Here is a 12,463-nt window from a genome sequence, read left to right on the forward strand (position 1 = left end):
ATCGTGTCACAGAGCTGCAGAACAGGGAGATGCATGTCTCTGTTCTGCCTAGTGACAGAACAGTGATCCACTGCTCCCTGTCATCAGGAGCAGTGATCATTGTCTTGTCACTGGTAGCCCATTCCCCACAGTTAGAATTACTCCCTAGGACACACTTAACCCCTTCCTCGCCCCCTAGTGGTTAACCCCTTCCCTGCCAGTGTCATTTACACAGTAAGTGCATTTTTATAGCACTAATCACTAAAATCTGCAGGGGATCAAAAATGTATTCCCCCCACTGTATTTTACCCGATATATATACCTTTGGATTACATTTGAAATACACAAAAAAAAAATGTTTTTTTTTATATTTTTGGGCAGTTTTCATTTAATAAAAATAAAATAAAAAAACACAACATATCCATTACTGTTTACCACCAAACGAAAAGCCCAATTTGTCTGGAAAAAACAGCGTATATTCACCAGGATACATTAAGTACAGTATTTACAAGGATATGTAGTTTTATTCACATGAAGTATATTCACATGTCACAACTGTGTAGTGTAGTTTGTTTGCCGAAAGCAGTACATCAGTCTCAAATTTATTCTGCAGCAGAACAATAACCCCAAAAAGAGATGGTATGGCCCCCACAGTGCCCTGATCCTAACACAACCAAGTCTGCCTGGGATTACATAAAAAGATAAAAGCAACTGAGACAGCCTATATCCACAGAACAGTGGTTATTGCCTTTAGATGTTTGAAACAACCTACCTGAGTTACCTAAAAGAAAAACAACAAAACGATGTGCTGTCCTTTACAGGCAGGCAAAGGGTGGCCAAATATAGATTTGACTTGGATTTGTTTGTAGGTTGTTAATGAATAAAAACTATTCATTGCACAAGTGCACAGCACTGTATATTCATACATTTCTAGCTGCTAAAGAAATTACAAATGAATGGCAATCACACAATGAAACATCACAAATGACATATATTCACCAAATCAACTGTACATTTATCCTCAGTAATTAAAACTGACAAAACATTATAGTTGTTCGTAAAAAACAGAGCTGAGAAGATGTAACAATACTCCTGAAGAAACAAAGCATCCTTATAAAACAAGCATTTATAAATAGATTGAAATGGTGTCCAGTGTTTATAACTTTTATTCATTACAAAAAAACAAACAAACAAAAAAAGAAAACATGAAATTACATCACATTTGTCATAAAACAGGAAATGCTGATTAGTGCACAAAATAAACCATATCACATCAAAGAAAGCATCAAGCTGCACAACTCCTGAGGATTACATTTGAAATACACAAAAAAGGTACTTCAGAACCACATCAGCTCATGATTCAAAAATGAAGACCCCTTTCACACTGGGTCATTTTGCAGGCGTTATTGTGCTAAAAATAGCGCCTGCAAACCGGCTTTCACACTGGAGTGGTGCGCTAGCAGGACGGTAAAAAAAGTCCTGCTAGCCGCATCTTTGGCGCGATGAAGGAGCAGTTTGTATACCGCTCCTGCCCATTGAAATCAATGTGATACCGCGGCTATACCACCGGCAATGCCTCTGCAGGGGGTAAAACTGCCCTGCTAGCGGCCCAAAAGCGCCGCAAAATTGGCGGTAAAGTGCCGTTAAAAATAGCGGCGCTTTACCGCCGCCCCGCCCCAGTGTGAAAGGGGCCTAAGTGATCCAGAAATAGATTTTTTTTGCCTCGTTTTTATAAGTACATGCATGAATGAACTAGTATTTTTTTTCCTTTTACGCTATTCAATCATACTTCCTCAAAAAAAAAATTCAGGACTCTTTATGCACAAGTATAAATTTGATAATTGATGTAAAATTGAAAATTACAATGTTTTCTATCTACAGTTGGGAGATTTTAGCTGACTTACATTTAAGCTGCGGCAATTATAATTAACAATACTGTTTCACATAAACATCCCATAAATAATCAATTCTATCATTGTCCGGTTGTTTTTTTGTTTTGTTTTTTATTTCAAAGCAAGACCTAAAAAACAAAGATTTTAAAGCTATTTTTTTAAAAGTTTAATCAAAAGTTTCCAAAAATAGGTGTTAATTACAAGCAATTTAGAGATAGCACCTAAAGAATTGCTGCTGTCCATAACTGGAATTATGGGTTCATCATGTTGCAGTGTAGAGGATATATCCAAGCATATGGTCAGTAAAATAACTAAAGTTCCTTCAACATACTGAGATATTATGGAAAATATTTCTCTGCCTGCTGTTCAAAGTAGCTGAATGACAGGGTCATTAAAAGTCAGATGGCTCAAAACTATTTTGTGAGATAGTTTCTTTCACTTCGAAAAGGATCCCATTATTTTCCGTTATCTGGTTTGTTGCTGGACTGGACATTCTTGGGCGCTTGATGATCTGTACATCCTCAGTGTCCTCCAAAGGAGCTCCTGTGCTGAGTGACTTAAGAAAAAATTGTATGTAAAAAATAAACATATAACCTTGCTTTTTTTAAATAACAATGCATTTGATTTTTTTTTTTTTTTTTTACTCAAGTATTTAAATAAGTAAAATGAAAGAGATATTAATTAATGGATAATACAGTTTCTTACTGGAGCACCAATGCTTAATTTGCTTGAAAGTCCTATTGTCCTTCTGGGAAAGACAGCAAGCTGTTGTCACATTGTCCTGTAAAACTAATCCGAGATAAACCAGGAATCTTACAGCAGGATGTGAATATGTGGCTTCTACATTCCCAGGACTTCTAATCTTAAAAACAGATTTGTTCACTAACGAGTTGGATGGGGAATCCTCCCTGCTGTGCCATTGTATTTTGTCAATGAAGGAGTACGCTGGACACCTCCGCTGTCAGAATACACTTATCTGTAACCTCAACTGCACTCAAGCAGGAAGTAGGACCAGCCATAGATGGATCGAAATTCAACCAGTCCCTGCTGAAGCGTCCGAATTTCGATTAGGGTTGCCACCTCATCCCTTTAAACCCGAACACATATTAATTACACAAGTTCTGAGGCCAATATAATGCAGATAAGACACTAAGTGAATTGAATTACCACCTTAATCAACTGCAGAACCTGTGTAATTAATATGTGTTCAGGTTTAAAGGGATGAGGGGACAACAATAATTTTGTTGCATCTATGCCCAGCTTTAGAATCTCAAGTTATTTGTAACAAGTGTGATAAACAGCCTCTGGCAGTTTTTTTTAGTATATCTACTGCATAGGATTTTGCGGTTCATAAGATAAATGGGTGGCAGTAAAAAGGTCTGTAGCAGGATGGAAGAAGTTAAGCAATGCCCACACATTGTTCCCCACCTGTGGTATAATCTGTCTTGTCCCTGGGTTAATAATTGTTCTTGGGAAACTATGCAGGCTGTGAAGAAACATGGCTGCAGGTCTGAAGCACTCCCAGTGTGGTCTTTACTGCTAGCCAGAAGGAACAAAGTAGAACTATAGGCATAGGAGCGGATACACTGGAGAAAAAGATAGTTCTGTGTTAAAACACAAGATTAGTGGTTTGCCTGGTTTACATAGGCAGACCGCTGCTCTGTCTCTCCAAGGAACGATCGATGTGTCCTGCTGATAGGCTCCCACTGTGTCAAATCACAGTGGGAGCCGCGCTACACCACGTGCACAAAATCACGTACAGAATGTCCCCCAGATATGCAATTTCCTGCTTTGTATAATTGGCTTACTGATTTTCCCAGAAATCTACACCAAGATACAAATCTGGTTTTGAGCATCCTCCGCCACAAAAATATAATTTTTGGTGAGATAATGCTAAAGTGAAATCAAGTCTAAATGGATGCAGACCCTGCAGTTTTCCTCAGAGCCCTACAGGTGCAGCAGAAAATTATAAAACCACTCCTATACAGATTCATATGGACACAGATAATCACCAATATCTTTACAATAACAAGGTAGGACTCTGCAACAAAGTTTGTTAAAATCCCTGCAATGTACATAGATCACCTCAAGGGGATTGTTTTTTTATCAACAAAAGTGAAGTTACTCTTTAACCACCGCCAGATTTACTGCTACAGGGTGGTGTATATATGTCATCCTGCACTTCCACTTACAGGGGGGGCACGAGTGCCGCTTCTGCTGTGATTAATCACAGCAGAAGCTGATCTATGGGTGCTAGGGCACTTGATGTCTGCCAGCATTCGCTGATTGTCAGTAAAACACACAGAATGTAGAACTGCCTAGGTAACAAGGCAGATCTCTGTTCTGACCAGGAGGGCCTCTTCCCCTAGTAAAGCAGCACATGTAGTACACAAAAAAAAATGGCTAGGCAGTATTAACCCTTTGATCGCCCTAGATGTTTAACCTCTTCCCAGCCAGTGTCATTAGTACAGTGACAGTGCATATTTTTATCACTAATCACTGGTTGCTGCAAAGTGGCAAAAGTGTCAGTGCCACTGCAATATCGCAGTCGTGCTATAATTCGCTGATCACTGCCATTACCAAATAAAAAAATACAGCCCTGGCCAAAGTTTTTGAGAATCACACAAATACACATTTTCACAAAGTCTGCTGCCTCAGTTTTTATGATGTAAATTTGCATACACTCCAGAATGTTATGAAAAGTAATCAGATGCATTTAAATTAACTGCAAAGTCTCTCTTTGCCATGACAATGAACTTAAACCCCCAAAAAACTATTCCCACTGCATTTCAGCCCTGTCACATAAGGACCAGTTGACATGTCAGTTACTTTCTCATTAACACAGGTTCAGTGTTGACGAGGACAAGGCTGCAAATCACTACTGATTGAGTTAGAATAGCAGACTAGAAGCTTTAAAAGGAGGGTGGTGGTTAAAAACATTGTTCTTCCTTTGTTAACCATGGTTACCTGCAAGGAAACACATGCAGTCATCATTGCTTTGCACAAAAAGGGATTCACAGGCAAGTATATTGCTGCTGCAACTTAGATTGCACCTAAATCAACAATTTATCGGATCATCAAGAACTTAAGGTAGAGAGGTTCAATTGTTGTAAAGAAGGCTTCAGGGCACCCAAGAAGGTCCAGAATGTGCCAGGACCATCTCGTAAAGTTGATCCAGCTGCGGGATTGAAGCACCATCAGTGCAGAGCTTGCTCAGGAATGGCAGCAGGAAGATGTGAGTGCATCTGCACGCACAGTGAGGCGAAGACTTTTGGAGGATGGCCTGGTGTAAAGAAGGTCGACAAAGAAACCACTTCTCTCCAGGAATAATGTAGGTAAAAGGTTCAGGAATTGGACTGCTAAGAATTTTGGTAAAGTCATTGTCTCTGGTAAATCCCCCTTCCTATTGTTTGGGGCATCAATAATAAACCTTGTCTATCAGTCCTGTGTGAGGCCAACAGTAAAGCATCCTGAGACCATTTATGTGTGGGCAGGCTCTTTCGGCTCTCTTCTTGGCAACAACTTGCTGTTCCCCACAGTGGAGATGTGGACTGTGGCCCCACCCCTCCACTGAACACTGAGGGGGGCGGGGGTGGTGTGGGTCCCTATTTAGAACCCCTCAGGAGAAGTAGTAACAGGAATGTCTGTCCTCATTCACATGGCTCCGTCATCACTCTCATCCCAGCCAGCACAAGTGCTTCCATCTTTCCCAGGGCCACTGCATCAACTGCTGACAGGAACCTCCCATGGGGCCCCTCACTGACCAATGAATGCTCAGTCTACGCCCTACTTTACACAGGATCACTCCCCCATACTAACCCACATTATTACACAGGACCCCTCCCCCATACTAACCCACATTATTACACAGGACCCCTCCCCCATACTAACCCCATCACTAAACATGGGTGGTAGAGAGGCGAGGGGGGGGGGGGTTATTGTTTAAGGTGGGGAGGGGGATATTGTTTAAGGTAGGGAAGGGGGGTTATTGTTTAGGGTAGAGTGGCGGAAAGGGTGTTATTGTTTTTCGGGTGGAGAGGTAGGGAGGGGGTTATTGTTTAGGTTGGAGAAGGGGTTATTGTTTAGGGTAGAGAGGTGGAGGGGGTTATTGTTTAGGGTAGAGAGGCGGGAAGAGGGGTTATTGTTTAGGGTGGACAGGTGGGTTATTGTTTAAGGTGGGGAGGGGAGTTATTTTTTAGGGTAGAGAGGCGGGGAGGGTGTTATTGTTTAGGTTGCAGGGGGGATTGGGGGTTATTGTTTAGGGTAGAAAGGTGGGTTGGAGGGTTATTGTTTAGGGTAGAGAGGCGGGTTGGCGGTTATTTTTTAGGGTGGATAGGGGGTTATTGTTTAGGGTGGGGAGAGGGTTATTGTTTAGGGTGGAGAGGCGGGAGGGGAAATGCAGGAATGGAGGGGGTATTTGGGAATCCCACAGCTGCCAATCACTGCCTTGCACTACAACACCCAGAAGACCCTTTAGCAGCACAGACACTTAGGCTCCACCCTCCTGGCTCAGTAAATGACACACTACTCACCAGGCAGAGCAGTCACCCAGCAGTGCCCACAGAGGAGCCTGAGGGGGAAGCACATCGCCAGGACACGGGGAGGGGGCGTGGCTGTCATGCGGGGGGTGGTCATCACGGAAGGGGTCAGGTCTAGTAGAGGGGATAACGGGAGGGGGAACACAGCTTTAGTGCCTGTCATGTATCATCCATGTGCGCCGTGTTGTTCACAGTGGGCTCACCCCCCCTCGTTGGCCCGTGTGCAGTGAACACCTTGCACACATGGATGTTACACCACCGTGTGTGGGGTTACTTCTCAGCCAAGGGAGTGGGCCCACTCACAATTTCATCTAAAATCACAGCCATGAATAAAAAATGGTATAAAAAAATCTTCCGAGAGCAACTTCTCCCAACCATCCATGAACAGTTTGGTGACGAACAATGTCTTTTCTAGCATGATGGAGCACCTTGTTATAAGGCAAAAGTGATGACTAAGTGGCTTGGGGAACAAAACATCAAAAATTGTGGGTCCATGGCCAGGAAAATCCCCAGACCTTACCCAGTTAGATTATGTATGTATATTAGGACTCTTTTTAAAGCCTTTAACACTTATGACATGCCTGTTTTATACTGAAGATCTAAAAACACTGAAGCAGCAGATTTTGTGAGAATTAATATTTGTGTCATTGGGGGCGTGGCCAAGTCAGGCATGTGAGGATGCAGCTCTTACAGCTCCCGGCAGTGATCCAATACCAATCCTCCCCCAGCCGTTTTTTCCAGTTCGGTACCAACATATGCTGGCAGCTAGTGACCCAGGGACCACAGCGGTACCACCACCGGCTCTCTGCACCAGAGGGATGACCCGCAAAGGACAGGCAGAGATCGCGGGGCTGGAGATCCAAGATGGCGCCAACGCGGCTGTGGTGAAGGGGACTCCTCGTGGCATGGAGAAACAGGGGCCTAAACACAGTAAGCTGCCCAAGCCCTCTGGCAAAGATCCCCCCAGGGACATGATATATTACGCCCAAAAGTTGTCTGGGGCTGTGGGGAAGGAGCTGCCACCCCGATCGGGAGACTCAGAGCCCAAACAGCCTAGCATGCAGGCAGATACTGTCCCAGATCACTGGGGAGAGGAGGAGGAGGGAGACCAGGTAAACCCCATGTCGAAGGATGGCCAGGCCACAGGCACACAGGCTGTAGCTGCAGCACAACCCACCCTAGCTGATATCCTTAAGGCTGTTAATAGATGCACAGCCTCGGTGGACACATTGAAAGAACAGTTTGGGTTCTTGCGTCAGGATATGCAAAAGATCCGCGAACGCACTACTGCCGTGGAAAGCAGAGTCAGTGAGGTGGATGATCAAATGCAGCCCATGGCCCAGGACACCAGAGCTGCTTTACAGATGGCGCGGGATGCATACGATCGCGCTGAAGATATGGAGAACCGTCTCAGACGAAACAACGTTCGCATAGTGGGGCTCCCCGAGCGGGTGGATGGTAAAGATCCTACCACCTTTGTGGAAAATTGGCTGATTGAGGTCTTTGGCAAAAATGCATTTTCACCATTTTTTGCGGTGGAGCGAGTGCCTTCCCGCTCGCCGCCACAGGGGGGCCCACCCAGATCCATCCTTACACGGCTGCTACATTACCGGGACAGAGAGGCAGTACTACGCCATGCTCGGGAACGGGCGAATGTCCAGCACAATGGCATTAGAGTGTCGTTTTACCCGCATTTCTCGGCGGAGGTCCAGAGGCGCAGAGAGAAATTTACTGATATGAAACTGATTACGTCTTCTGCAACTCCCCTATGCAATGCTCTATCCTGCAAAGCTCCGAGTAGTGGTGGGGGGTCAAGCCCAGTTTTTTTAATCTGCTAAGGAGGCCATGACCTGGCTGGATCGCAACGAACAATCACTACAGCGCAGAGTGCAAGAGGAAGGAGACTGAAGCTGGATTTCCAAGGTTGCTTTTGGGGGGCCCCTATGTTATAATGCTGGAAGCCAATAAGGTTTGATGTTCTCTGGCTGGGGGACAAAATATATGGCTACGCAGCGACCGGAGAGCTGTTTCAAGCGAGAAAGTGAACATGCTGATGCTTAGTTTAAACAATGTGAGGCGACGGTGGGTCGCAGAAAAAGTTACAACCGCCCTGTTGGTGGAGTGTGGAGTTCCAGGACCCGTTAGGTCTATCTGTTTAAAGTGGAGGTTCACCCAAAAAAATCTATTTTTAACAGTAGATTGGGCCTAATTACGAGAAGCAGAATCGGGTGTTTTGATTAAAATCAATGCAGTACTTGCCTTTTTTGAGATAGATGTTCTCCCGCCGCTTCCGGGTATGGGCTGCGGGACTGGGCGTTCCTATTTGATTGACAGCCTTCCGACCATCGCATACAGCGCGTCACCAGTTTCCGAAAGTAGCCGAACGTCGGTGCGCAGGCGCCGTATAGCGCCGCACCGACGTTCGGCAACTCTTGACGCGCTGTATGCGACAGTCGGAAGGCTGTCAATCAAATAGGAACGCCCAGTCCCGAAGACCATACCCGGAAGCGGCGGGAGAACATCTATCTCAAAAAAGGTAAGTACTGCATTGATTTTAATCAAAACACCCGATTCTGCTTCCCGTAATTAGGCCCAATCTACTGTTAAAAAAATGTTTTTCGGGTGAACTCCCGCTTTAACCATTCATTGTTTTTGTAGCAGTTTTATGTTGGAAGAGGTACACCGCAACAGACTTGGGCTCCAGGCCCTCCCGAGACTCTTTTTCTGCCCGCAATTATCCATGCTTTTTGCTTTAATGGAGGACACTCATGGCTAAGATCCCTATAGTGTCATGGAATGTGAGGGGTATGCACTCCCCCCTAAAACGTACAATGCTTTTTATGTGTCTGAAGAAATTTCTTCCAGGGGTGATTTGCTTTCAGGAAACCCACCTGACGGCGGAGACCGCAAGCTTTCTGAGGTACTCATGGGTGGGGAGGGTGTACCACTATACACACACCTCCTTCTCTAGGGGGGTGAGTGTATTGATACATGCTGCCCTGGATTTCCAGGAATTTGGCAGTGAAATTGACTCAGAGGGGCATTATGTGTTTATCCACTGTAGGTTTGGTACATTAATATGTGTATTCGCATGTATATATATCCCCCCGCCGTTCACAGTGGCGGTGCTCAGGCTCCTCCTTGCTTTTTTGGATGGTAGACCGGATGTGCCGTTGCTTGTGATCGACAATTTCAACTGTTGCTCGGACCAGGTGGCTGATGGACACCCGGGCCCTAGACCCTCTGCCCTCGCCAGGAGTACTCCCCTGCCGCGGTTGTTGCAAGAGTTGGGCTGGGTGGATGTCTGGCGACACCGCAACCCGAGTGAGAGACAATTTACCTGTTTCTCGAAGACCCATGGATGTCTGACGAGAATAGACTTGGGGGTGGGGAGCCTGAGCATGCTCCCGTTTATAGCAGATATATCCCATAGACCCCGTAGTGTGTCGGATCATTCCGCTTTGGTGATACAACTATTAGTGGCCCCGCCGTCTAAATTACCTAGGGCACCCTGGAAATTTAACGCATTTTGGCTGAAGTTATTTAAATCCCATGAAGACATAGTGGGGAGCATGCAAGGGTTCTTTGCTGCTGAGGAGGGACTGGATGTTGGTGGGTTGCACTGGGATGCCTTTAAAGCACATTTCCGGGGCCTCCTGATAGGAGAAATGAGCAAGGTTAAAAAGGCTTCTTCTGATCGAAGTGGAAGCTAGGGTTCAGGAACTGGAGCAGGCCTACATTGCGGACCCGTCTGATCTGTCCAGGGAGGCGTGGCAAGCTGCTCAGTCTGCTTATCAGCGGCTGCTCTCTTCCTCGGCTGAGAAGAGGTTCTTTGCAAAACAGGCGTTCTTTGAGGAGGGTGAGAAAACCGACCGCATTCTGGCGCGGATTGCGAACCCCCATCAACGTTCTCCTGCTATAGGGGCCATTAGGTCCGGGTCGGGGAGCGTTGTTTCCCAACCGGAACAGATTATGCAGGAGTTAGCTTGTGTAACGAGACCCTTGCTTGCTCGCTTCAGCTCTCCCGACACTCCTCTGCTACCATTGAGTCAGCTTGCAGATCGCAACGTCTGATGGTTCGGTCATCCAAGGCTCCGGGATCTGAACTACAGCTATATGCCGTTCGGGATCCATTAGAACAAACACCAGGCAGGCTGTATGTAAGTTCAAACAGGAAGACCTTTATTGGAAGTACACAACACACTTTTAAACAGAATTTGGAACATCCCACCCCCAACGATCGCTTTCCTATTGGTCAATTATAAAGTACATGGAGTTCTCCTTCAGGTCCTCATAACCATGCAAATGAGGACTTGAAAATGAGTTCAGCAGGGATTGGTCCGATAGCTTGAATGGAGGGACTGTTATGTGTATTGAGACAGAAGCCCCAGGGGGCAATCAATGTACACAATAGCCAGACACAGAACAATGGAGCCGCCTGGAGCCTTAAGTCAGGGCAGAAGACCCCCCACTGTGTAACAAATTTCAAAGAGATACACTTCAGCATTCCAAGGTCCATGACAGCGTGTTTTTATGAAACCCTGTATAGTCCTGGTAAGGCATATGCCCAGGAAGATTTTGAGTTATATTTAACCCAGCTGGACTTCCCTGAGCTGTCCCTGAATCAGCGAGCCCAGCTGGAGAAACCGTTTTATTGTTGAAGAATTGGTGGAGGCTGTTAGTGCATTCCCTAATTGTAAGGACCCGGGAGAGGATGGGTTGCCCATGGAGGTGTATAAACAGTACTCTGGGGAGTTGCTGCCGCAACTGCTGAAGGTCTTTAACAGTGACAGGGAGAAAGGGACCCTCCCTCCTTCGATGTCAAAGGCGAACATAGTACTGTTGCTGAAGCCAGGCAAGGATCCGGTGGATCCAGGGGCGTATCGACCCATCTCTCTATTACAGAGTGACGTGAAGATATTGGCCAAGGTGCTCGCCATTCGACTGAATGGAGTGATAACCTCTATTGTGCATGGAGACCAGGCAGGTTTCATGCCCAATAAATCTACAGCGGTTAATCTGCGGCGGTTGTTCCTTAATATGCAGGCGAGGGCGGATAACATGGGCAGTAGGGCGCTGCTGTCTTTGGACGCTACGAAAGCGTTTGACAGCATAGATTGTAACTACCTCTGGACAGTGCTACGGAGGTTCGGATTTGGCCCTATATATATTTCCTGGGTAAGGCTGTTATACAGTCAGCCGCAGGCTGCAATTAGGACTTTTGGTTCCCTGTCTGGGAGCTTTGCGTTGAGGAGGGGGACCCGCATTACTGGTTTCTGTTATGGTGACATGCAGGAAAAAGTTATGCTTTATGCTGACGATACTCTCCTTTTCGTTCCAATCGTTTTTATTAGTTTTAGCAGTTTTAAACATAAATGACAAACAAAAATAAGAAGGAAACATATCAGTGAAACAGGTCACAAAGTGTAGAAAGAGCTTATCCACACAATACTATGAGGGTATACATAACAGATGAGAATAATTGAGTTCCTGCAACCCCCCAAGGCTGAGGGGCCAGGTCTGATGTAGAACCATGGTAATATTATATTAACCGACTTAAAATAACTAAAATGAGACAATACAACTAAAATAACAGAAAAAAAAAAAAAAACAGAATAGGAGATCAGAACTAGGGCGTTAGAAACAATAAACACAGACAATAACCCTTTGCAGTGGGCACTATATCTGTCGTGTGTCAGGCAAAAACGAACTCATGGAGGGCTAGACCTGAAATTAACCTTATACCATTCATTCCAGGGTTCCCAGATTTTATTCATCTCTGTATATTTACCAACCCCGGAGGCAAATAGTTGTTCATATGAACCATGGGTATGGATTATTTGGATAACTTCAGATAGTGTAGGATGCGGAGTGGTCTTCCAATGTCTGACCAAGGCCAACCTAGCAGCTAGAAGGATGTGGGATAGAAGCGTCCTCGAGTGGTAAGGGATCTGATCTATACCCAAGGAAAGTAGAGCAAACCCCGGGGACAAGGTCAGATTAAGTTTAAGGGTTTGTGCTATGAGGTTTTGAATTAGCTGCCAATATTGCATT

At 45.3% G+C, this 12,463-nt stretch overlaps 1 protein-coding gene across 2 annotated transcripts in view; it reads right to left on the minus strand.

The window, feature by feature from the left end:
• Window positions 1-1,784: 1,784 nt before the first annotated feature.
• KDM4B (lysine demethylase 4B) overlaps window positions 1,785-12,463 on the minus strand; it is a 609,325-nt gene continuing 598,646 nt past the window's right edge. For both annotated transcript variants that reach the window (XM_040322534.1, XM_040322533.1), the window contains one exon: window positions 1,785-2,427. In XM_040322534.1, the coding sequence (XP_040178468.1) occupies window positions 2,263-2,427 (165 nt within the window). In that variant the 3' untranslated portion in view covers window positions 1,785-2,262. The remainder of the gene's footprint in view (window positions 2,428-12,463) is intronic.

The sequence above is a fragment of the Rana temporaria genome, chromosome 1, assembly GCF_905171775.1.
Source record: "Rana temporaria chromosome 1, aRanTem1.1, whole genome shotgun sequence".
NCBI lineage: Eukaryota > Metazoa > Chordata > Amphibia > Anura > Ranidae > Rana > Rana temporaria.